Source organism: Filicampus tigris, chromosome 11 (genome assembly GCF_054856515.1).
Source record: "Filicampus tigris isolate MCC_2025a chromosome 11, RoL_Ftig_1.0, whole genome shotgun sequence".
Lineage (NCBI taxonomy): Eukaryota > Metazoa > Chordata > Actinopteri > Syngnathiformes > Syngnathidae > Filicampus > Filicampus tigris.
This window is the reverse complement of record NC_141227.1, coordinates 8,111,943-8,137,730: the sequence shown is the minus strand read 5'-3', so window position 1 is coordinate 8,137,730 and position 25,788 is coordinate 8,111,943. Positions and strand designations below refer to the sequence as shown.

At 41.1% G+C, this 25,788-nt stretch overlaps 3 protein-coding genes across 5 annotated transcripts; 1 reads left to right on the top strand and 2 right to left on the bottom strand.

Annotated features, from left to right (window-relative positions):
• Positions 1–112: 112 nt before the first annotated feature.
• eif3a (eukaryotic translation initiation factor 3 subunit A) lies at positions 113–12,786 on the bottom strand. Of its 2 annotated transcripts, none has more exons than XM_086045207.1 (22): positions 12,593–12,786; positions 12,013–12,203; positions 11,791–11,927; positions 11,528–11,691; positions 11,191–11,390; positions 10,703–10,911; positions 10,444–10,615; positions 9,334–9,438; positions 9,085–9,183; positions 8,876–8,992; positions 8,614–8,799; positions 7,311–7,658; positions 7,095–7,199; positions 6,919–7,032; positions 6,709–6,831; positions 6,472–6,625; positions 6,009–6,190; positions 5,714–5,793; positions 5,149–5,645; positions 2,180–2,321; positions 1,927–2,105; positions 113–821 (listed from the first exon to the last, which is right to left on the bottom strand). In XM_086045207.1, the coding sequence occupies exons 1-22, from the start codon at positions 12,639–12,641 to the stop codon at positions 652–654; spliced, it is 3,723 nt and encodes a 1,240-aa protein (XP_085901333.1). In that variant the 5' UTR covers positions 12,642–12,786; the 3' UTR covers positions 113–651. The 2 variants fall into 2 exon arrangements, with proteins under 2 accessions (XP_085901333.1, XP_085901336.1); XM_086045210.1 differs by having other exon boundaries at positions 2,180–2,306.
• A 3,581-nt stretch (positions 12,787–16,367) lies between these two features.
• Positions 16,368–21,885, top strand: dennd10 (DENN domain containing 10). The gene is made up of 10 exons (XM_086044271.1): positions 16,368–16,486; positions 16,669–16,723; positions 17,623–17,819; positions 17,903–17,982; positions 18,067–18,215; positions 18,499–18,610; positions 18,719–18,819; positions 19,618–19,725; positions 19,832–19,926; positions 20,019–21,885. Exons 1-10 carry the CDS (start codon positions 16,376–16,378, stop codon positions 20,184–20,186), a joined length of 1,176 nt encoding a protein of 391 aa, XP_085900397.1. The 5' UTR covers positions 16,368–16,375; the 3' UTR covers positions 20,187–21,885.
• On the bottom strand, positions 21,406–25,537 carry sfxn4 (sideroflexin 4). 2 transcript variants are annotated; one of them, XM_086044272.1, is made up of 14 exons: positions 25,344–25,537; positions 25,149–25,214; positions 24,784–24,840; positions 24,672–24,698; positions 24,500–24,554; positions 23,838–23,863; positions 23,705–23,758; positions 23,560–23,622; positions 23,360–23,428; positions 22,864–22,954; positions 22,436–22,551; positions 22,283–22,368; positions 22,097–22,214; positions 21,406–22,025 (listed from the first exon to the last, which is right to left on the bottom strand). In XM_086044272.1, exons 1-14 carry the CDS (start codon positions 25,383–25,385, stop codon positions 21,948–21,950), a joined length of 948 nt encoding a protein of 315 aa, XP_085900398.1. In that variant the 5' UTR covers positions 25,386–25,537; the 3' UTR covers positions 21,406–21,947. The 2 variants fall into 2 exon arrangements, with proteins under 2 accessions (XP_085900398.1, XP_085900399.1); XM_086044273.1 differs by having other exon boundaries at positions 25,149–25,203; positions 25,344–25,493.
• Between the last annotated feature and the right edge of the window lie 251 nt (positions 25,538–25,788).

The window sequence follows — 25,788 nt, the reverse complement described above, 5'->3', positions numbered from 1 at the left end:
ACCAGCAAGTCACAACACTGTCCCATTTCTCCTCGCGAAGGCTTGATATTTAGATGGTCACACAATGACGTGTCAATATTCAACTAGCGTATTTTGACAAAGAGTATACAAGTGGAGGTCGAACATTTTTAATAAAGACTTTATCTGTCACATGCAAACAGCATTGTCACTGCAGTGAGAGAAGCAGAAACTCAGATGAGAAATTTAATATTCCAAGAATACACTTCAAAATGGATATTTCACTCGTTTAACATGTTAATAATCAGAGTCGATTACTCAAGCGCTTGACCTTTGTGTAAGAGTGGCATCATACAACATCAATGTGAAAGTTAACAGTTTAAAAGAGGCAGTTGGTGATTCACTGAGTTTGCATTGAGAGTTGAGGTTGATATATTGATAACATTATAGATAATGCTCCCATCCACTGGTGGTGGTCATGTCTACGGCGATTGTTTGCTTGAAGCCTCAAGTTTTCAGAAATGCTGGAAGTTAACTAGGAGTAAAAGGAATAGCCATCCCCAGGAAAAAAAAAAGAAAATTAACAATACACAGAGAGTATCGAAAGCTTTAATTCAGCTAAATGAGGGATCAGTTACTGAAGGCTAATCCGTCTTCCCATCATTTTTGGAGCCACGTCAACGATGTTGGCACTCAGCGGCGGACGGTGGTCCAGCCATCATCATCGGTCTCGTTCTTTGTGCGACGAGCGTCTTTGTCAGAACGCCAGTTCTTCTCTCCCTCAGCATCTTTGTCTTGCTCGCGCTCTCTGGGCTTGTCGTGTTCCTCACGCCTTTCTTCACCGCCACGACGCCAGGTACCTCCTGCAGAAATAAGACTGCTCATTAGAAATGAGGTCTATAAAGTAATCCGTTTATCCACACTCAGTTGGAGTGAAGCAGAGGCACTAAGTACAAAGGTACATGACGCCACCTACTGGCTGCTGTTGGAGGTGTGGCTCGCATACTAATAAAAATGCATTTTTCTCTCAGTTTTACATGACATAGGTCAAAAGAAGACAGAAGCTGGGTTTACATGGAGCCATGTATTCTGAATACAAATAATCCGAATGACCAAATGGAATGAAATTACTCCATATAACACCTCGATCGGAATAAAAGGGCCAAATCTGAATGGAATTTGATTTGGATTTGCAGGGGTGGTACTCTTTCTTGACGTCTTTAGTGACGTCGTCGTGAGCTAATCAACAGAGTGGGGCATTTAAAGTGGCACACTGTAAAAGATCACATCACATGTAAACAGGGGGCCAGAGAACTTCCTTCTGAATCATTTCTATATGAATGACCAGAAAAATGCCTCAATGTAAACTGACTAGTGACATGGTTCCAGTTTCACATTTATGTAGTTTTGGTTTCGAAAGAAAATGGTGAAAGGCTTGCAAAATGAGCTGCTGAGATTTTTTACAACATTGTGACAGATTCACTACCACTTCAAGTATGAAGTATACTCTTCCAAGTATACGCCTACTCTACACAGGAAAAAGAGTAAAATGACCACATACTTGCCACCCTTGGAGGGGTTGAGGAACAAAAGGCTTTAATTTATTTTGGGAGAAATTCCTCACCACCTGGGAACCAGAACTGTGCTCCATTTTTTGTTTTAGAATTTTTTTTACATTTTTAATGGCCACCACCAAGCCATACAGTACGCATACATGTGTTACACCAACACATAACTATATTCATAATTTATAATGTATCCAAGAATGAAATTGCAAAGCTTGCAGTCATTCTCGCCAAAATGTAAAAAAGTGATGCGCATCACTTTCAAACGGACTGATTGAGCCTATAATTTCAGCCATTTTACCCTTATCTCCTATATATTGGCGCTGTTTTATTTGTTGGCACTGCTGTACACATGGAGCTAATATTGTGATGCGATGAGAGCGCAAGTACAGGCACGCTTTACCATCATTGAGTTCTCTTGGTGGGGCTCTCTGATGATCATCACGGCGTTCTCTGTCACGTGGGCGATCGTCACGTTCACCGCGGCGATCATCACGCTCACCGCGACGGTCAGTGTCCTCTCTGCGAGAATCTCTCCAACCACCTCTTGCTTCTTCTGATCTTCTCCAGCCATTGTCCTCTCTGGAAACACACACATTAAATGAAGTGGCAATCCACACAACCATACAATACTGTCTTCATTCTGTCAGACCCACCTTTGACGGTCTCTGAAGCGGTCACTGGTTCGTTCCTCTCTCTCGTCGTCATCTTGGTCGTCATTGGTACCGCCACGAGGAGGGCCCCAGCTCTCCTCCCTAGCCTTTTCCCGCTCACGCCAACCACCTACGACATGAGCCCCTAGCTCGTCATTTGACCAAAAATCAAGTAAAGTGAAAGCGCAGGTTATCAACCACCAGCTAGACAAACAAATCAGGTTATGCACAAAATGTTCATACAAAATAAAAACAAAAAAGCACAATTAGCACAAAAATTATTGCAATTGGGTACTGTAAGCTTTCAGAATGGCTCCTACGTAAAGGAAAATGCTGGCAACAGTGTTATTTGGAAGAAAACGACAATCGACAGATTTTATTTTGAAGATGGCTTCACCACTTGGCTGTGTGCTCCGTCATGAATAGCATATTCAATTGTTGCTGCTGTCTTGAATAGTCTTAGCCACAAGGCAAACTTGAGCATTTTTAGTGCCTGAGCAGTGAACGCTGCAAGGACCCTATAGTTTTCATAGAAATTCTTATTCTTCTCCGTAAAGACTTGCATTTTTGAGGAAATAATCGTGACCGAAAACGCACCAAACATTGCGTACACATCGGGCCTGGCGAAAATTTGTATATTTTAAAGTTGCCATACACAATTACAAAACAATGGGACGGTAGAGCCTCCTAGAGTGGTTTATCCGTACCCTGCTCCGGTAAGTTTGATCTATGGCTACAAAAACTGGGAGGCACATGTAGCACCCTCAGACATACAAATAAGACTTTGGTATGCACCCTAACATACATACATGGTACCCTAACATGTATAGGAAATGAGTTATGATTATTTGAAAGTGGAACTTTAGCCCATTTTTGCACATTTACAGGGGTCATACTAGAGGTGGGCGATCGTCAATTTTGCTTTCACAATGTGTCATTTTACATGATCGAGGATTGATACTGCCTCTAAAAGCATAACGACGCAAGTCAGTTGACGGCCGCAAAGTATGAGGAAATGTTGAAAATCAGTGTGCATTGACGGCAGAGGAGGAGGAAGTGATAATCATTCGCCGAATCAAGGGGAAGGACCCGGTCACGTGACTCTGTTCGCACTGCAGCGGAGCTGTTTCAAACAGAGTGTCGGGCGGGGATCCAATTCATAGCGAGGCGCGAGTCCACGCCGTCCGTAGTCTGTAAATGGTTTGGGGTTGACAGGACTGACGTCGGTGGGAATAACATTGTTAGATGTGCCAAAACGGCCACCGTGAAGAGCCATTCTGTTGCACCACGAGCCATATGGATTACGAGGAAACCGTGGCAACCGCGCAAGCACGCTAAACACACACACTTAGAAAACAGTCGCTGAGTTGAACCAACAAATATAAACACCCGCACTCACGCACACACGCACACACACTCAGTACTTTAGCGAGCAAGTCAAACGTGACATCCTGGATGATCGGTTAACATTCAGTTTACTCGCTTGTAGTCCGCTTCATTCATAACTAGCCTGTATTCCCGAGGCATGTTGTTGCACAAACTATGACGGCTTATTAGTGTGACACCAGAATACAGCCAAACATGAATACCGTCACAAGTCTACATATCACAGCAATGAATGAGTGGGGAAAATGCACTTATCTGTAAATTGCAGTTTTGTTATAACGTTATGTTTGTCATGACGTCTTTTTCTCTCGCTGGGTGACACTTCGTCACATATCAAATTCACCTTTTTCTCATTCTGATTGCTCTAGTAGTTGGCAGTGGTACACCAGTACTTACTGTAGCTCAAAATGTCATCATTATGGAATTAACAGCAGAGACATTTAAATGACATAAATATTCCCAAAAATCAATGTAAGTCTATACATATTTTTTTGTTCTTTATTGTTAATGTTGTAGAATATCATTATGTTTTGCAGAAACTGTATTTAGCAATTTAAAAGAGATGTTCACAAACAGTGTCTATCCACAATTGGTCTGTGAAGCAAGTGCAGATTTTAAATATTTTTTGTAGAATACCATCAAATTATCGTTAGTTTTTTTTTTTTTTTTTTTTTTGCCCATATCGCCCACCCCTAGGTCATACCTCTGCCCCCTTGTCCTTCACGGTTATCCCAACTGATTTCTAATTTGGGTTGTACCATCTCAACACTGGGAGCAACAACAGGGAAAAATATTTTACGTTTTCGACATACTATACGACGGGGGCGGAGCATCAAATTTTGCATTTCATAATTCCTTCTTAACGAAGTATTCTGCGTTGTACGTTTCACTGAGATCTAGGCAAATTGAGAGGCATATGTTACAGCGCACGACCTATGAAAAAGTCTTCTTGAGCCATATGCTAAACCTGACAGGAAATCCATTTTGAATTTACTTATAATATATTGTGGGCCTTTTATAGAGGTCCTACTTTAACAAACTCCTCCTAGAGAATTTATCAAATCGTCGTCAAACTTAGCGTGCTTCATCTAAACAAGTTATTTCGTCGTACACTTTGCCGTGGCAATGCGCTGTATAGAATGAAAATTAAAGCTGTTTCTGAGCGGCTAAACCTTGGAAAAAACATGAAACTTTGCACACACATTAGTCCTGGTAAGAAAATAAATATTTCTCGAGCTATGTTCCCAAGTAGTTCTAGAGAGCCCGCTACAAATTAACCCTAACAAATCAATTTTTAACCAATCAGATCCAGAAGAAAAAAAAACACCAAATTGACAAAGGGGATGTGCATAAATGTGCTTTCTGCTTAGAAAAGTCCTATTGCTGTTTTTTGCTCATTTGTGAGGAGTGACATCCAACTCTCAAATTGCTTCATGTTATATCTTGACAGTTAAATGGCATTCAATGCTGCCTTTTCTGAGTAGTCACAAACCAACTTGTTATTTACTGCATCTCTTAAACTAAACTGCTCTCTGATTTGAACTTCAGTCCCCATTTACTAGATGACTCAATGGCTGAATGCTTACCCGGTCTACTGAGTGGCTTCCAGGGTGCTGGGTCATCGCGATCATGATCGCGACGCGGACCATCGTCTCTTCTTCCTCCCCTGTCGTCATCGCCTCCTCTTCTGGCTCCCCAGTCATCCATGCCTCTACGTGGACCGCGGTCGTCATCAAAGCCACGCCGGGGACCGCGATCGTCATCAAAGCCACGCCGGGGGCCGCGATCATCATCAAAGCCACGCCGGGGGCCGCGATCGTCATCAAAGCCACGCCGGGGGCCGCGATCGTCATCAAAGCCACGACGGGGGCCGCGATCGTCATCAAAACCTCTGCGTGGACCTCGGTCATCATCCATCCCTCTGCGGGATGGACGGTCGTCATCTCCACCCCGACGTGAACCTCGATCATCATCATAGCCTCTACGTGGTCCTCTGTCATCTCCGCCCCTACGTAGACCCTCTCCTCGTTTATAAGAATCTCTCTCCTCCTTATCTTCATCACGACCCTCTTGCCTCCATTCCCTAGAGAGACAGCCCAAGTCTTAGAAGAGCACAGACTACCACAAGCAATGAGTATGCAGCAAACACACCTGTCGGGCACAGGACGACGCCACTCTGATTCCCCTTCAGTGCGCTTCCGCCATCCTCCCTCCTCTTTCTCACCCCAATCCTGTTTAGAACAATACAAACTTTTTTACTTCACAATAAAGATGTACAATAAACCCCCGCTATATTGCTAAGCGTGTGGGATGGGTAAAACGCTAAGAATGTTTGCATACTGCCTCTCAAAGTAGATTTTCACTTATTGCAGGGAGATTTGGAACACATCCCCACAATCAACTGGAATAACTGGCGAACACATGATGGAGACAAGTTGAGATGAACCTTAGCTTTCTCATCGGGGTTTGTGCGTCTCTCCTCTTCACGTCGGCGCTCGCGCTCTTCGATCTCCTGCTGACGAGCACGTTGCTTCCTTTCCTGCTCTTCAAGTTTACGCAGCCGCTCCTGGTACTCTCGCTCTTCCTCCTCTCGTTGCTCCTGTTCAATGCGCTCACGCTCCTCACGTTCTGAGACAAAATCAGCATCCAGTTTTAGTCAACATAAACTCAAAAAGGCTTTAATTTAGTCTTAGTTAAAACAACAAAAAAACATTCGCCTTTTAACAAATGCACATCATGAGTTTCAAGTTCAACACACTTTTGACACACTACTACCATGTTAACAAAACAGAATGGCTTCAATTAGTAAACAAGCAAAACAATTTTTTTTCCGTTAGCTTATTAACAGATTGACCAGCCAATTAGTAGGACCTCTGCTTTGTGAGGCGAAGTGCATAAATGTTCATTACCTTTCTTGAGTTGTTCCTCGTGGATACGCTGTTCTTCTTCCTCTTTCTGGAGGTAGAAAGCTTTACGTCTGTCTTCTTTACGCTGCCTCTTCCTTTCCTCCAGACGAGTCTTCCTTTCCTCCAACAGGCGCTCCTCGAATGCCTTCAGTTTCTCCTACAAAAAGAAAAATCCAAGATCACAAACGTGTGCTTAAATTATGCTACGAGTAAACAGATACAGGCTCTACCCTCTCTCACCTCATAAATGAAGCTACGAGCAGCAGTTATTTTGGATAAAAAGTTTTCCTTGTCCTCCATCATGCGGGACATGCGCTTCTTGTGTTCCAAGGCCTTCTCCCGTTCTACTTTCATGTTACTGATCTGCAACAGCAAAATAAGTTTGTAAAATCTGGAAGGGACTTAATGTGTGTACAATAGTTCATTTTCCGAAGATAATTTCCAACAAACCCGCTCTTCCTCCTGAAGCTCCCACAGTTCCATGTCCTTGATACGCTGCTCCTCATATGCCTTTTTGATAAGAGGAATTTCCTCAAGTCGTTTGGCCCTCTCAAAGTAGTCAATCTGCGGAGGGAGAGACAGTGAGTCCAGTACAGAGATGAGTGACGTCACCATCTTGGCGTTACCTTCTTCTCCTGGTTCTTCAGGCGCTCTTGAAGTTCCTTCTTCTCTTTCTCCAGCTGCTCCACTTGCTTGGCCATGATGAAGTCAGGATCCAGCTCCTCCAGGTCCTGCACCATGACAAAAGGTATGCTAATACATCTTAGCCACAACTATGACACATTGCTGCAATACGGAGATGAAACATATGAACCAACAGGGTTGTAGGGGTTAGACTTTACCTCAATGTCAATATCTTTGAAGGCCTTTGCTCCCAGTTCAGTCTTCTTAATTTGCTCCAGACGCTCTCGCACCGTCTTTTTCTTGATCTGCTCATGCTCTTGCATAATGCGCTCCTTCTCCCTCTCTTTAGCCTCCTGGCGCAGGCGCTCCTCCTCTGCCTTGCGGACCTTCTGCATCTCAGCTTCCCGCTGCTCTATTTCTTCCTTCTCACGTTGTATGTTTAGGCTTTCCAGGCGCTCCTTGCGTTCTTCTATGGTCTGTCTGCGAGCCAGGATACGCTGATGATCTTTGCGGGCATTTTTCAGGTAAGCAGCTATGGCCTGCTGGCTCTGCTCCTCACGCTCTTGCTAAAAGAGAAAAGTATGGTGAGTTAACATTTTGTATTGAAGAATTTAAAACCTATTTAAGAGTTACGAGGAATGATGCCAAATCTCTCTAAATGTGACGGTATCCAAGGTCATTTAGTAAAGATTTTCTTTTTTTTTTATAGCAACATTTGTGAGAATTTCTTATTGTCAAAAAAATTGTGAATCAGTCATATCCTGAAACCCGAATGATAAAAGGCTGAAAATAAGTTTTTTTTTGCTGAGTAGTTTTGTTATTCAATTACTTAATTTGAGGAGCAACTTTCTCAATTTGAAGAGCAATTTTACACTGGTTAATCCCAGAGACCTGATCAAAGGTTTTATGAAGCGCATTACCGCGTTTCTACCACTAGAGCAGGGATAAAGTGGTTTCCGTCTATGCTTAATCTGTCTATTTGAACATTTTCCCATCGTTCGTCAACCGTCGGCAAAACGGGTGTCCATCACTGACGGACAGACGGACCAGTCCATCACATAGACGGAATGCCCACCTCTGATTATTAGCAACGCTTCTTCGTCTTTCGTCATCCCTTCATGACAATACTTGTCAGAAGTGTTGCTTATTCTCTGCCATGGAGGCGAAGATGACCGATTTAGGAGCGACTCCACTTTGTGTTTAGCTGTAGTAGAGGCCAGCTAGAGGGCGTTGTTAGCTAAATAGGCGCTGTGGCGTAAGCAGCACGAAGCTTTCCTCAAAATCCCACTACACGCACATAGTTGACGTGCATCTAGCCCAGCGAAGCTTTTTATGACCTTCTCGGTGGTTCAATTACCTGAAAAAAATCTGTGATGCTGAGCTTCACTAGTCAGTGTTTTTTTTTTTTTTAATGAGGTGTCAAATGCACATTTAGACTCGCAATTAACGATGCGAGACAGCCTTTTTCGAGCCTTGTGGTGACTAAGGAAAAAGTGGCAAGTGAGAATAGACTGAGCTCACCAGTGTGGAGGCAGGTTTGATGACCTGCATGGCCTTGGCCAAAGAGGCAGACATAGCAGTCAGCTGGTTCCTTATTTGCTCAGACGGCATGTTTTGCAAGAAGGGACCAACTGGGGCATCCTCCTTAGTTGAGTAGTTCAGGTCTGATCCAAAACTCAACGTCCGAGAGGTGTGGTCAATTCGAACCTTCATAAGGGAGCACAGATTTTGATGACGATAGTCCATACCTGTGTGCCTGTGTGTGATGGGATCATGACCTTACCTGCAGATCACAGTGCCTGGCAGCATCAACAATGGAGCGCTCCAGCTGGAAGGCATCCACGAATGGAACAAGGGAGGCCAAACGACTGAACTCAATGCTCTGGTAGATCTGTGCGACCTAATATAAACGCACACAAAATATGAAACAACCATGGCAAAGGCGTGCTTGTAAAATCAAAGCATTTCAACGCAAAATATTTTTCTAATTACTTGTTGCAGGAGACGCAAGATGGTGTTACTTTGCAGATGAGGAACATAGTGCTGAAGGTCAGATTCCTTCTCACCTTGGTCTCTCACCCAATTCAGCACCTAGGAATAGAACAGAGCAGATTTTGGGGTGGGAATAGGAAATTTCCAAAAGCAATAAGACATACAGTATGCGTTTGATCAAATTTTGCTTGGGGGAAAAACTAACATTGCGAACTACATTGCAAAGTTTGTTGCTCCCAAATGTTTTACCTTGGTTACTCTTCCACTCAGCTTCAAAGGATGGAAGTCAACTTCGAGCCAGTTGTGAAGTTCTTTCACGTCAGGTACTACGTATTGCAACAGGTTAAATCTGACCTGGAAGGCACATTAAAAATGTTGTCTTTCAAAACCTCCAAGACAAAAGGATTACAAACTAGAGAGGCATAGTTTTATATGACCATATCACACGCCACGGGGCATTCACCAATTATTTGATATTGTAATGTAGAAAACATACAAAGACAAAACTGATTTGCTTCCCCCTTACATATACAATATGGGCTATGTTGAGATTTCAAGTAGGGCTCTCACTGTCGAATACTAATAGAATCGATTGCTGTATCAATGAATTGAATGCATTATTTTGAATTAAAATGTATTATATACTTTTTTCCAAATATTGTTAAAAAAACAATAAAACAATTATGTTGTTTATTTGGTATTGTTTAATGCGCAAACAAAACCACACGAGAGGCAGTGATGTATTCAAAGGTTTTGAAACAGAGCTATTTTCTTGGATACTGATTAATACCAAGGGCTACACTTCTGGGCTTTGGGTTCAACTACATGCCAATTATGGTTGGATGGTTGCAAATAGTGATCATTTTTGTAAAACAATGAACCAACTTATTTTTTTTGTTCTATAAATTGATGAGTCATTTACTGGTTTGGTCCATTATCAATAGGGAAAGATGTTGATCATTGCACTCCAAAGTAAAAGCAAATGTACTATTTTAATCAATTATTATTACTAATATATTATTAATTTTGATTATCAGTCGGCCCTTCAAGAACGACTAAAGAAATCAGAGATTTACTTTTCAGAGGCTAAAATCAGAGGCTTTAGACCATTTGGAGATAAACATTGACCCTAAATTATTCAGCGATTATAATCGATTAATTTTGACACCTCTAATTTCAAGTACTGTTACTAAAATACAAAACTTAATACAATTATTTGACAAAATCTTGTCTAAATGTCACTTTACGAGTTTGTATGAAACGAAAAAAGAAAATGAATACAAATTCACTCTGAAACATACTTACCAAAAATTTCACCAGAATCTAAAACATTTCGAGAACATTATACAAATGACGCACCATGTCATTGATCAGACTTTGGCGGGTTGGTGGAGCTTGCAGGCCCAGGAGGGTTGCCAGCCGGCGGTGTTTCTCCACAATGATGCCATCCATGTCCAATAGCCGAGCGATATCTGTGCGCTCAGGGGTGATGGGAATGGAGAGAGTAGCCAGGAGGACTCTGGTAGACATCCTGAAGGTGGAGTGAGGAGGGATTTATAATTAAATGGTCTTCAACAGAGTAAATCTTATACAAACCTGAGTATAAAAACTAAGATACCTCTGCATCTCCTCTTGTGTGAGATTCTTGCGCATCTCTCTGGAGAGGTGGTAAAGTCGGTGTAGGGTGCAAGCATGAAAAAGAGCATTTCCGGACTTCCAAAACACAGTCGACACCTTGTTGTAATAGTTCGCCATTAGCTGGGGTTTGGGTGGCTTCTTGGACAGAGCAAACAGACCATGGATGTCCTCAACAGCCTTGAATGCTTCCTGGAAAGACAAAATGGTTTTACATAGCACCTCTCTCTTAACAATTGCAACATTAGACAACATTTAAAGTACCATTAGTGGTCTACGTCATATACCTCACAGTGTTTCCTCATATTTGTCATATACAGTGAGTGGAGCCCTTACTTATACAGTGAGTGGAGCAACTTACTTAATTGTAAACATTCAAAGGTAACACAACAGATTGTGTTCCACCTTTCATTGTTCACAGTAGTCGAAGTGAATGAGTTGTAGTTGTATATTCTACTGTGAGAAACAGACCTGCCAGAGCTCCATGCTTATGGCACTGTCAAGCTGCACCAGGCGTGTCTCCAGATGCATGGACTGGCTTTCAGGGTTGTTCAGGTTGATGGCAGTGCTCTGGTTGTGGTGTCGCTGAATCTGACCCAGATGCATCCGCAGGTTGTCACACAACTTGCGAAACTCTGCCTTTCGGGTGTACTGAAGGCAAAACTTGAATGCTGCAAAAGAAATGACAACACACTTGATGTAGATTGCGTCAAAACATTTGACCTTAAAACAAAGGCCTTAAAGCGAAAGTCAAGTAAATGTTCTTAACAACATTATGCTCGATTGCAAATAAATATGTTAGGAATACCTTGCTGGGCAATGTCATGGTAAAGGCGCTCCACCTTGGAGTTGTTTCGGAGAAGGTCCAGGCACTGGCGGTAGGACTCCCACAGAAATTTCACCCACGGAGTGAGGAGCAGACGATCGGTACGATCCTGAGTGTCCTCTCCACTCACAGCACTCAGCAGTACGCTGAAGGTTGACAACAGAGCCCAAAACAATAAGCGTTTAACTATTTAAGAACAAGCAGTAAACCACCATTTACAGTACACCCGATACAAACTCTCTCACCTTTCTGGAGTCTGGATGTTGTCCAGATCCTCGATGTCCAGGACCATCTGCTGAGACTCCTCTTTCGCCGTTTCCGTCTTGTCCTCCGCCAGCTTCAAGTAAGCCCTAACCACATCCTCAAGTGATTTTATGTTCACCTGATGGTACAAACAAAAGAACACTTTAACCCCTAAAGATCTTGTCCAAGAGGACATTGCAGGAGGACACACAAAGGAACCTAACCTGCTGGCAGATGTTTTTGTACTGGTAGAGACCCTCTTTAGCCAGGTGGCTCTTGCGAAGATCCACGCAAAGCTCCAGGTATTTGAGCATAATGGGCTCGTGGATCTTCTGCCATGTTCGATGCTTCTTGCTCTTGATGACATCGTACAACACATCCAAAGCAGGTTGCTTCTTGCCAACTTCCAGAAATTCTGTACATTATACGAAAAGGAAGATACCATGTAATCAGTCAATTATCTGGGCAGAACTGCTTCACTTTTCGTCAAATAACACAATTTCTTGGTAAGCAGCTGGGCCCAATGCGGCGACACGTTAGCGTAGACATCGTCACCATATGTAAAACGGAGACAATTGACATGAGCAATTTGACACTATCATTTCGACTGTTAAACTTCAAGTGGTCTCCGTGCTGCATTCTTTTCAATCAACGGGAGCGGCCTTGATCGTAAACTAGCTGATACATTCACTGCGACTTCCTCCGCGCCATTCACTAGCTAGCATTAGCATTAGCACCGCTTTCGGTGACGAGGCAGCTCAAGGATAACAGCAGCGTCAGCCACGACAAACTATTTCCACTCACCATTCGCTCGTTTCAGAGCATTCTCTGGGCGCTGAAAATACGCCGGCATGTTGATGGCTCGCTTGTCTACTCAAATCGCCGAACTTATGTGAATTTTGAAAGATTCCACCAGTCCATCCAGGCCACGGGTTGACGCACGCAGACAGCGGTGGCTGAGAAAGGAAGAACCTCGTGAGCGGCCTGCTAAGGTTGCCAAGTGCGTCAGAGGCCATCCCCCATGAAAAATAACTAACGGTTCACATTAAGGACATTGAATTACTACAATGTGGTCACAAATGCTTAAAATATCCAAAACTAAGATTTCCTTAGTCTAAAAACAAACAAACAAAAACATTATAATCCCTGGCATCTCATAAATGATATATATATTATATATGTATTTCTCTCTCTTCAAATATTTGCGGTTTAAGTGCACAGTAGTTTTGGTCTTAGTTATACTTACGCCATATGTTACAGAGGATGTGGCTATTTGAATAGTTCGAAATAACAACGCGTATTTTAAACAACTGTGAAAGTCGTGCCTTACAAAATTTTCCCTTCCAAAAGGGGGTTTCAGAAAATCTGGCAACTCTGGATGACTCCAAAATCCCCGTATGTTACACTCATTGTAGTGCGTTCGTCAACACTCAACGGTTGTCATATTTTAGTTATATGTTTGTTGTATATGTATGTAAAAGATGTTAATTGGATTGCCTGATTACTCTGTTGTCTATATTTTGTAATAATAAAAAAAAGTCATATGTTTGTTCCATGTCAATCCGTGTGCGTAGTTCACATTTGTTCATATTCAAGCCTAAAAGAACGGTTTCGGCTCTGTTGTAGTGATGGCGAGAATTCCCATGAGGCCTCGAAACATCTCAAACATTGATTCCGACAAGATTTCATTTGTTGATGCTTTATGTGCACACGCACCAGCTACTGGCCACGTGCGTAATTACAGGTAACTGTAAGCGGAAGTCAAGCCAAACATATTTTTTTCAAGAATATGTTCCCAGCAGGCTCACTAGTTGAAATACGGCATTCTGATACATTTTGCGTTTGTGGAATATAAATTAATCATCAATATGTAATCCTTTTTAGCCAACTCCGGGGGCGGCCATTTTGTCTTCTGTCGACTGAAAATGACATCACAACTGCTCACAATGACCAATCACGGCTGACCTGTTTTCTGAATCTGAGCCGTGATTGGTCGTTGTGAGCAGTTGTGATGTCATTTTCAGTCGACAGAAGACAAAATGACCGCTTCCAGAGATGGCTAAAAACGAGTGGAGTAACACTTACCCCACAATAGCAGTATTTATCAGAAGGCCCTGTTTCAACTAGTGGGCTTGCATAGAACATCCATCCATCCATTATCCACACCGCTCCTCCTCACAAGGGTCGCAGGTTTGCAGTCCTCGGGCAGTAGGCGGGGGACACCCCGAACTGGTTGCCAGCCAATCGCAGGGCAAACAGAGACAAACATCCGCACTCACAATCACACCTAGGGGCAATTTAGAGAGTCCAATCAACTTACCATGCATGTTTTTGGAATGTGGGAGGAAACCGGAGTACCCGGAGGAAACCCACGCAGGCACGGGGAGAACATGCAAACTCCACACAGGGAGGCCGGAGCCGGGATCGAACCCACGACCTCTGAACTGTGAGGCGGGCGTGCTAACCAGTCGACTACCGTGCCGCCTTGCATAGAACATATTCTTGAAAAAAACATTTTTTTCCATTAACTTCCCCTTGTGATGTACTGATGCATAGATGATTTTCGCGTCTGTTTTGACACATGGGAATTACAAATAAAATACGTATGATGAAATAATTTCTTGACATAAATGGTACAGGCCTGATATGATGTATTTATGTGAATAAATGTTTCCCATCCTTTCACATGGTGACTAAGTATACAAATGTTTTTTTCTGTATGGGATAAAAAGTTTGTTCTGTTAAAATATAAAATAATAATAATAATAGTAATAATAATAATAATAATAATAATAGTAATAATAATGATGATGATAATAATAATAATAATAAATTAATACAAGTGAAAATAAAAAATATAATTGAAAAAAATGAAATAAAAAATATATATGGAAATAAGAACACAAAATAAAAGTAAAAATAAATGCAAAAATAAATAAGGCTTTAAAAATAAAAAATAAATAGCAAAATAAATGTGGAAATAAAACAATAAATAAATATATAAATCCAGTTAAATATCAATTTATTTACATTGTCATGTCATGTCATCTTCCAAACCGCTTATCCTATACAGGGTCGCGGGGAGTTGCTGGAGCCTATCCCAGCTGTCAGTGGGCGAAGACAGACTACACCCCGAACTGGTCGCCAGCCAGTTGCAGGGCACACATAGACACTGTCACTGAGCGGGAATCGATCCCACGCTGCCCGCACACAACTCAGGCGTGTGTACCACTACACTATCAGGGACTATTTACATTTCATTTATTTCAATTATAATATTTATATTTGTTTTTTTATTTTCACTTATATTTATGTTTGACTTTTGCAGTTTTGGTCCTCCATATGGAACAGCCTCCCAAACAATATTAGAAATGCAGAGTCTTTAACAGTAGCGTACAAAGACATTTTGGGGGTCAAGAGTTCCAGGAAAAAAACAGGTGCTTTTGCGCATATGGAATACCTTATAGAAGAATAAACATTACACACATGTTGAATGCAAGTTGACGTTGGTTTGTAAAATTCTCTAAATAGTTTTTTTTTAAAAGTCACACCACCAGCTTATTAAATATACAGTATATCCTATATTAACTATATACAGCCAAGTACTTCAATAAAAAACTGGACAGAGGTGGATAAACGGTATCTCTGCAAAGTTGGTAAACTTGTGTTTACCCTGTACTGCAGGCCTTGCTAATAACAGGCTAGTATAGTGCTCAAAAGCAGCATCCTCCTTGGTGCCATGATGTTAAAGACATTGAAAACCTCGCAGTGATTTATCCCAATGTGTTTTTCAATGGCAAGCCGTGGAGAAGGTCGGAGAGCCTTTCTTCTCCACACAAACTTCTTCGTTTAGTTTGCATGATTTCCGTTTTGAAAATGATCTTACAATGTATGTCCTAGTAGTAACACAGAGTTACCCGGCTGGTGGAGCAGGGTAGCTGACCATTATCTGTGTCCCACTGTCCCTGACTGCGGCCCATCCATCCATTATCTATACCGCTTCTTCTCACAAGGGTCGCGGGACGTGCTGGAGCCTATCCCAGCTGTCTTGGGGCAGTAGGCGGGGGACACCCTGAATTGGTTGCCAGCCAATCGCAGGGCACACAAAGACAAACATCCGCACTCACAATCACACCTAGGGGCAATTTAGAGAGTCCAATCAATTTACCATGCATGTTTTTGGAATGTGGGAGGAAACCGGAGTACCCGGAGAAAATCCACGCAGGCACGGGGAGAACATGCAAACTCCACACAGGGAGGCCGGATCGAACCCACGACCTCTGAACTGTGAGGCGGACGTGCTAAGCCTGACTGCGACCGTGCCTTCCAATTGCTTCACTGCTGTGCTGCATTCACGTGACAAAGGACGAAAAAGAGCGAGCGAGAGAGAGCGCGAGAGAGCGAGAGGGAGAGAGAGAGAGAGAGAGAGAGAGAGAGAGAGAGAGAGAGAGAGAGAGAGAGAGAGAGAGAGAGAGATGTATATATCTATTAGGGAATCGTGGAATTAATTTTAAGTACGTTTTATTGACAGATGACTGGGCCGTCAGCTCGAGCATAAAAAAAATACAATTTTACAGGTAGCTTTGAATGCATCTTTTACGCCCACAAAGTGATTGGTTGGAGTGGCCTGTCAGGTCTCCTGACCCGGAAAAAGGAAGAAAGAAATACGCACTGAGGAGAAAAGTGGCGACAGCACAGGTACAAAATACAAATACAACTCCTCAGTTTCATCGCACTTATGGTCTCATCACATCTGTGCAGCATTTATTTCGAGATTTTTACATTTGAATAGTTTTTATGTTTCGTGGCTTGAGAGTCGCATCTTGATGCGATTTGATTTTGCCTCCCAAATTTGTTTGTGATTACTTTGAATTCTCCAGGAATGGAATATGGCAGCAACTGAAACACAGTCTATGCTAAGCGTTGGATTGATTGGTAAGTCAACGTTCTCAAGCCAATGTTTTACCTTGTGTTCTTTTTCATGGGAGATTAGAGACTCACGCATACAGTTTGTGGTGTAGAATCACATGATAGCAGTGTGAGCTAAATTGCTCCTATAGCTGAATTCTCATGTTCTGTCTTGGCGCTATACGAGTTGTCTCAAACTCATCTTATGTGGGGCCGCGTGAGTCTGGGTGTGTCTGGGCTGCATCGAGTATTTCACCAAAAGGGGTTCAGGTATTAACAAAAAAAAAGTACAACTAATCCTATCTTGTCGACCTTTATTAATAACATCTTATAACATCAGCAGTTATTATGAACATGAATAAAATTAGAGACACGGTCCTCTCTCCCATCTCCTTGGTACTTTGCATACTCCTCAGCATGTCTACTTGAATAATGACGTCTGATTTCATGAGCACTGCGACTTTCTCTGTGCATTCAAGACATGTCGGGTGCTCCTGTGTTCAACAACAACAACAACAACAAAAAACATTCTCCTTTTTTTCTCAAAATTGGCTGTTCCCATCGCCAACATTTCTCATCATTGCAGGTTTTGAAAAACACAAGACTGGGAATGGATGAAAGGATATTTTTTCCTTCCACTTGGTCACTTCAGAATTAATTAAAAGCTGTGACGAGCGTCAGCTATGGTAGCCCATGAGTGATTAGAAAACAACAACAAAATGACAGCAAAAACATGGGAGCTGCATTATCCTTAAATCTTAATGTTAAAACGTGGGAGCTGCATTGTCCTTAAATTTTAATGTCAAGTATAGGGGGTCGCAAAATATCATCATGCGATATTTGAGACCACTGCACTACATCATTGCCTTAATCTACAAGTGTGTTCAGAAAAGCCATCCATTTAAAATGTCTCATGTTGTTCCCAGAAAAAGATGTGAATGGGGACACACTGTGGGTTTGGTGCTATCCTGCGGTGGGCTCCGAACTAAGACAAGTCCTGCTCAGCAAGTGCTGTCTGACACAGAACAATGAAGATTTTCACCCATTTGTATTTGGCCAATTCTGTCGCACCTGGTACTACATCAGCACACTGGAGGTACAGGAGCCTACGCCTCTAAAGAAGGTACCTGGCTCATTCATAACAACGATGGCACAGCATTTACTTTTCTTAAATACATACCTTAAAGTTGTTTCTCCCATTCTCAGGTCACTCATTTGTCAGTGGTAGTAACAGCAAAAGACTTCAACCCTGAGAAATATGCTGCACTAAATCGAATACTGTGCAGGTACAGCCTCCATGCAACATTGTTATTGACTTGAACTATTACACAATTTTAGAGGACCAGCTTTAATAAAGATTTGGTATTCAGGATGTACATCAAATATGGCAGTCCTGTGAAAATGATGGAGGTCTACATCGCTGTCCTCACCAAAGGTATTTGCCAGAGTGAAGAGAATGGCTCGTTTTTAACCAAGGACTACGATGTCCGAAGGGCTTTCCTGGCAGGATCAATCAAAGGTACGGATGTAAAATGTGACTTCTGCTTAATTTCAGTAATAGAGCGTCACTTGATATCAATTGGAAGTCATATAAAATATGAAGATGCTCTGGGATGGTGTTAGGGGGGATACAACCACTATCATATCTTATTAAAACAACATTTGGAACATGTGGCACAATTTTGTAACAATTTCAACCTAGAAATTGAAGACGCCCAATTCCTTCATTTCTTTTTCCTGTTCAGTGTGTATAGATAAATAGCAGGTAAGACACACATCAATCTGCACCTGTTTTGTATCAGATGTGGTATCTCAGTTTGGCATGGAGACCATTATCCTGTACACTGCTGTCATGCTGAAAAAGCGGATCGCTGTCCACCATCCTCGAATTGAAGCCTTGTTGGAATTCACAAGGTAAAGTATTTGATAATAATAAATTCAGAATTTAATTATTATCTACGTCTGGTGGTGGCCATGGTCGCTTTAGGTGTGCATGTTCACACTGTTAATCTTGTCTTTTAGAGTGCTTCCTGCTCTAGCGTGGCACAGGAAAAACTGGTCTATTCTGCATCCATATGTGTACCTGACTGATACTGAACTGGAGCATCTCAGTAAATGCCCAGGTGAAAGTTTCCTGCTTTCATTCATCCATGTTGATGAGTGCGAACTCCTAAGGGGAACTGGTCACCGTTTCTATGACACAAAATAGTCCTATTTTCTCACCACAGGCCCGCTCTGGGCCTACAAACTAAGAAGTTCTTTCCCATGAAACACTATTCTTCAAAGAGGCTCATTTTGTGTCAACTCAGGGTCATCTGACATGACAATTTATCAGCGAATATTTTAAAGTAGAGAACTTCGATTTAGTTCGATTCAGTCTACTGATGATGATGCACTCGCATCTTTTACATCAAAGGCAATTTTCCCATTCAAATCTGTTTTTGTTACACCCCTACCTGCAGCCCTGGCAGAGTGTAAAATGAATTTCCTTTTGAGGGATTAAATGTTTCATTTTTTAAGAACGCCCCAAAATCCTAATCCATATTTCTTTAAATGTATTCTTTTACTGGCTTGCAGATATGTAAGGAAGTATCTAGTCTAGTGGATCCTCAGAACTCAAACGGTTGGTCAGTCAAAAATTCAGAATTCAAACAAAAACCTTAAGAAAAATAGCCCAATAGCTCAAGGTGGAGGGGAACAGATTTTTAACAAGGATTTGACCTTTTTCTTAACCTGTAAATTCAACAGAATCAACTTTGTTTAAAAAAAAATAAATAAATAAAAAAATAAACCCAGCAGCAGTTCAGGTCCAGTGAGTTATGGTAGGATATGGTGTTGTAATGGTCAGATCTATGTAATCTTTGCTTTCTCATGTTAAGGGAGATCTGTTATTTATGTGAAAGTAATGTTTCTTCCTACAGGGTATATAGCAGGATTTGTTGATGCAGAGGTGAGCAACAGATCAGACCTGTATGATGTGTATGTGAATCTCCCAGACAACATCATCACTGTGTCACAGAGTGCCAAAGGTGCTGTAAACCTTTAGTACAGAAAGTAACACTACAGTGCTGTGCTCATGAGCATTTTGACCGCAGGGAGTAGGAAATGACAATAAATAATGTTGTGATCCAACAGAGGCTATGATGATGGGGAAGTTACACAAGGACATCGGTCATCTTATTATCCAGTCTGCAGAAGACACAGAGAGGTCAGATAGTCACGTCATAAAGGTGATTGTCTTTTTTTTTTTTTTTTTTTTTTTTAGCTGTCAGGAATAGAGATTAATTTTTCCCATATGTGATGCCCACATTCTGAATTGCAGGACATTTCTTTGAAGACCAAACAGATTCTAGCTCATTTGGGGACCTTGGCTGATCAATGTGAAGGCTCTAAAATGACTCTGGAACATTTAAAGCAGCAACATTTCCCTCCAGCGACGGAAAACTTCCTGTTTCATCTGGCTGCTGCTGAGCAGATTTTACAGGTGTAAGACTTTTATAAGATTTTACAGATTTTCAGATGCTGTCCCAAAGGGTGACAGTTCAGGCAGGCCTGTTACTTAAGCAGATGCTGATTATGACAATAAAAGTATGCCAAGTGTGGCATTTTTTTTTTTTTAAATCAAGTATGAGTTTAATATTTTTCTTAATGACATCAAATTCCAAGACATAATACAGACCCAGAAATTACCTTGTATTTGCCCATGTAGCTTTCTGAAGGCGGTGCCCCATTGTTACATGCTGTTAATATCATTCCCAGAGGGAAAGCATGGTGCAGTAATCTAGTCGTTCCCAGGAAATAACTCGGGTAATATTTGCTATAAAAGAAATGAATTCCTTTCTACAAAATAAAACTTTTTTGAAATACATCTGTCCTTAGATCGTTGTCATAATACCCCAGTGATCAAAAATTACAATACACTTCTGACATTTTTTAAGCCTGTTTTGAGGGAGCAGTCCCGTCTCATGAAAATCAGAGACCGATAACACCACCAGCTCCACTGCGACCGTGTAAGGCTTTTTTTTGCCATCCTGTGAGGGGAGCTATAAGGCCCAGCAAGCGGCTTCAGTTGCATAAGTGGAGCCGGAGTGTGTGTGCCCATAAACACAATGAAAGCATTTTCACCTGTGAAGTCAGTATTTCTTTTTTTTTTTCCAATTATGTGGCACTCGTATAACACTGACGCTAATCTGACTGTGCTTCTAACAGAACTCAGTGGTAGGGCTGCTCTATTTAAAAAAAATAAAATAAATTAATTAATTAATCATGATTATCTTGGTAATAATTAAAATCACGATTCAAACGATCATTTATTTTTTTGGTACAACACAAGAAAATGTTTAAACGTAAAAACGATAAAGACAAATACATTTCTTTGAAACACTATGTAAGACCCTTTTGGACCAAACAAAATTAATATTTTCAATTTAATTTTTATAAAGGTGCAAATGTATAAATTCAAGTATGATTTCCTTGCGTAAACAAAGTGCACTGGATATAATGGCATTTTAATATACATATATATTTTTACAAATATGCCAATTTTCTAATCGTGGAGTGCAATAATCGTAATTGAATTTCGATTAATTGCACACCCTACTCAGTGGCGTTCTGTAGTCTGGCCATGGCTTGAAAGCATTCATAATTGTGTTGTCACAATGAAGAAGCGCTAGTTTATAGACACATTGACAGCAACAGGCAACAAACAGAACAGTTACTGTGTGGTTTATTTTTACACCTCATGCATGGGCAGAAATTACAATGAACTATTTGCCAGTCAATTTTTCATGTCAGTTTTTTTTGGGGGGGGTAATTTTGGATCGGTTGCCATTGTGATAATCATACAACCATTTTAAAAGAAGTCCGTTTTTCTATGGATTTGATAATCACTTCAGATTTGTTCAAACAAGTGTTTCTTATCAAGTTATCAGCTCAGTCCGTGCCTACAGATATATTGTCTCTCTCTTAACGTTTGATTGTGTTGTTTTAATTATTATTAAGTATTTGGGTTGTGGCGTACATTTGCCAGGAGAATGGTTAAGTGCCTCAGTGTTTCATTACATAGTTGCATAGAATTCATGATGTAACAGTGGAGGTTTGCATTTATTTTTATGAACAGATGTGTATTTGGCATCAATTCATGCTCCAAATATTCATACTGTATTAATAAATGTATTGTTAAACAACAATGTGCTGCTTATTCATTTAACATTTGGTTTGAGCCTACGAGGTTCAGTTGTATTAAACTTGCTCAAAGTCCTCTGTGGTAGAATAACTGTTCTTCGGCTACCTTGGCCTGTAGGTCTTCATCAACGTTTTCTTTCCTTATCTGGAAGAACAAGGTCAGTGTCAGCTGAGCTCATGTTGATAAATTCAGTCGAGAGGATGCCCAGACCTTACCGTCCCCAATTGAGGGTAGAGACTGAATGAAATTGGGATCATCAGGCCGAGGACAATTGCTACACTTATGTGACGGATAGGGGCGACCAGCAGAGCATTCGTCTGGAAAAGTCTAGTTCTGCAGGAGAGAACTTCTTTAGTTCACCAACAATTTCAATCTGATGATTCATATTAGAGTCAGCTGACCTCTGTAAGACTGAAAGCAGTAGATTAGGAGCAGCAGCAGTTGTGCCAAACAGTACTGCTCTTGACAATGCAGTTTCCATCACAGCCTGACAAACAAACCATTGCAATAGTGAGGATAACCAACATGCAGGCTTTGATATTTACTCTTATTACCTTTTCTGCTGCTGCCTTAGATATGCCGACGGAATTCCCATTGGAATCAAACACTTTGATACCATTTGCACATTCCTCCCCTCTGACAGTAAACGCGTTGAAGAAAGCGAGAGCAGCTGGCAAGAAACACAACGTTATGCTCTGAAATAACTTACCATCATATTGTCACAAATTGGGTCACTTTTATATATATATATATTTTTTTTTTCTTCACAATTTACTACTTACTCTTGGTCAGTCCCTGTGATCTGAAGAAAATAAGCAATCTAATGTGTTGAAAATAGCTTGCTCTCTAATACAATGTTTCATAACTTGAAAAAATAATATCGATTTTTTTTATTTCCTGAAAAATAATGATTGGGAAGATATGAGGATTTCCACTAACAACAATGTTTATTTAACCGCTTTTCTTTTAAGAAATGGCAAACCTGAGAGTGGGATTGGTGCGATGAACCTGAAGACATTTTGGATGAGTAGGCTTCTTATCCCTAGTCGGTTGACAATAATTTGAGGAAGGGCCTGGAACCACAAAGAACAGGATATTATCACGATCTACAATTTCCCTAACAACTTCCAATACAGAAAGGACATAAACTCTGAGAACAAGGCATAAGGTACAGCATGCTTACACGAGCTGCATTTAAAAAAAAAAATGCCTTCAAAAATAATAATACTGAGCTTTGATTGACATGGTCAGGCAACAATTCAGTAATTTATTATTCTGGCTGTAGATTGCAGTGGTGTAAATTAGAATTGTACGCGACAGATTTAGGCTTCACGAGTGGGTTGTGAAGCATGTCTTGCGCTCCAGCCCTTGACTTGTATCTCAGTGAATTGTGGATGCGCACCCAACGCTATGGCCGCGACCTTTACAGGTAGGCTAAATATTTACAGTTGATGTAGCACAATAACTGCTGTACATACCCCTGCACAAGTTGCATACGAGACTGTCCCTGCTATCAAGAGGAGCTGCTTCGGAGACGGCGTCTGACCCTGCAGATAAGCAAAAAGCGCCAACTCCTCATTCATGAGTGATTTGATTGCAACTGTCAAAGCTGAGGTCCGATGCAGTCACTTTATTTAGTACATCGGGCCTCATTACAGTATTGCAAAAAGTACATTACCTGTTCTGAGGAGCAATTTCTGTTTGCATAGTTGAATCCGGCAATGTAACTCTGTAGTAAAAACTGCAAGGGGGCGTTTTGGTGATGTAAATCAAGTGGTATAGAACACACACTTTACCGTAGAAAAGACAGTTTAGTCCCATACCTGCCAGAACAAGGTTGGTTTGATATTTCTATGTGGCAAAAAGCTGGCAACCACCTAAAAAATGGAGACATTGTTCAATATTCCTCAGATAAGTGCCAAAATATCACGTATTATGACTGAAAGACAGACGTACCAAAGGAGCTGTAAATGGCAAAAATGCTGGATAGAAAAGAGACAGGCGAGAGTGTTAATAGCAGTGAAACATCTTCAAAAGGGAGCTTTGCAACTTGTGACTGAATGTTACAGAGAGTACAGCCTGATGCACATCACAATTAATCACGTGGCAGTAAACTTGTCAGCAGTCACATTATCAATAAACACCAGTGGGCTCTTCAGTTCTCTTTTGTAGCCTCTCAGGCCATTTCATGTTGTTGTGCTGACCGGCGCTTTGTTGATTTGGCCACACCGAAGGTTTTTGCTATCTGTCTAAGATACTGTAGATGTCTAGTGATGGCCTCTTTGTTTGCATGTGGCCAATTAACCTCTTTTTAAGCCAGCTGTCCAAATTATCCAAATGCTTCTGAGTCTCTGAAAAATGAGGTAGTCTTACATAAATTTGGTGTATTTCTAAATGGTAAATTCTATATTTGTGTTGAACTGCTTCAATTGAAGCTGAAATTGTACTCTAATATCACAATCACGGTTTTATTTCCAATCCGTAGTGGTGGTGTGAAGTCAAAATGATAAAATCCCCAAACGTGTCCTTTATTCTAATAACATGTCCACAATTGCACAGAGTTCATTATTGGCACATCTACCAGTTTTATGTACACAGTATTTTTAAATATACTGTACCTGGAGGGCGGAAAACTAGTGGAAGCACAGAACCAGAATCAGCATGGACGGATGACTGTTAAGACAAAGTGGTCATCAAAACGTGAATTTTAACTTAATGTCTACACATCAAAAATACGCCCCAAATTATTTTGAGCAACTAAAACAGGCCCGTGTATCCTGTATTACTTACAAGGGAAATATCCCATGCATGTTCATCCTACAGGCAGGGAGAACAAAGAGAATATTAGTACTTGCATTAGTCACAGTGTCAAAAAGACAAGGGAATACTGAGCTTATCTGACCTTTTTGTTGAAATTTTCACCACTTCTAAGTTGGGCGCAGGTTTCTTGTATTTCGGCCTGAGAGGAGCAGAATCATCAGTTCACCATTAGTGGCACATCACATGTCCAGTACTGATGGGAAAATGAAGCTTCAAATTTGCTTCTTGAACCAGTTGCTGTATTTTTTGACTCCTCTAGATGACACTGTTGGCATGAATACAGGGGTTTAAGAAATCTCAAGTCAGTGTACTTTCAGCCCCATGTTGAACAGAGAGTGCCATCTAGAGGAGTAAAAGAAATACAACAACTGGTTCATGAAACAAATTTGAAGTTTAATTTTTCCAGCACTACGGTCTTGTTACCTACTGACTGTTCCTGATACTCACATTTGATGTGAGCAGAAAGGATGGATCCAAAAGATTGACCCAGATCTTTAAGCGACTAAAAACAGACTGGAATGAAAATTAATACATGTTCATGAATGGAAACCTATACTGTATCTAAGTAATGTAACCCTTCCTTTGATACAGTAGTCATTTTTCGAAATGATGATGCTGAAGAAACTCCGCTTGCTCAATTACCTCCCCATGGCTCTTCCAGAACAGCAGATTGGCGTCCATCATACCAGTACTGTAATTACTTCTTTAAAAAATAAACTCGTTTAAACAAACACAAACACATTCTCCCATTCAAACAGAAGCTTCTGACATATTTTCGAGGTCAAATAGGTACGACTTCCGTGTTAAGTCACGTGATCAGTTATTCGTTCAAGGACGGTCGGAAAATTTAGAACTACAGGGTTACAAGTGTCCATGTTGACAATGAGTTTATGTTGAATTTACATAAACGCATAGCGTCAAATGCACGTGTATTCTATTCTGTATATTCAATTCAAGTTGAAAGATATACAGCTGCATGTTTGAACTATCAGCAAATATATTTTTGTCTTCAGGGACCATCTGAATACATCGTTCATCGATTTCGTTTAATTTTTATCTTATTTTATTTCATTTTAATTTATGACAG

Excerpts from the sequence above, each read along its gene's own strand:
- eif3a (XM_086045207.1), bottom strand. The coding sequence starts at position 12,641 with ATGCCGGCGTATTTTCAGCGCCCAGAGAATGCTCTGAAACGAGCGAAT. Across the intron at positions 6,832-6,918 it reads AGCTTCAGGAGGAAGAGCGG|ATCAGTAACATGAAAGTAGA; the intron begins GTTTGTTGGAAA and ends TTGCTGTTGCAG. Across the intron at positions 822-1,926 it reads ACCAAGAGAACTCAATGATG|GAGGTACCTGGCGTCGTGGC; the intron begins GTAAAGCGTGCC and ends TTATTTCTGCAG.
- dennd10 (XM_086044271.1), top strand. The coding sequence starts at position 16,376 with ATGCATCTTTTACGCCCACAAAGTGATTGGTTGGAGTGGCCTGTCAGG. Across the intron at positions 16,724-17,622 it reads GCTAAGCGTTGGATTGATTG|AAAAAGATGTGAATGGGGAC; the intron begins GTAAGTCAACGT and ends TGTTGTTCCCAG. Across the intron at positions 17,983-18,066 it reads CTAAATCGAATACTGTGCAG|GATGTACATCAAATATGGCA; the intron begins GTACAGCCTCCA and ends TTTGGTATTCAG.
- sfxn4 (XM_086044272.1), bottom strand. The coding sequence starts at position 25,385 with ATGATGGACGCCAATCTGCTGTTCTGGAAGAGCCATGGGGAG. Across the intron at positions 24,699-24,783 it reads GTGAAAATTTCAACAAAAAG|GATGAACATGCATGGGATAT; the intron begins GTCAGATAAGCT and ends CCCTGCCTGTAG. Across the intron at positions 22,552-22,863 it reads CGCACCAATCCCACTCTCAG|CTGCTCTCGCTTTCTTCAAC; the intron begins GTTTGCCATTTC and ends GTTTCTTGCCAG.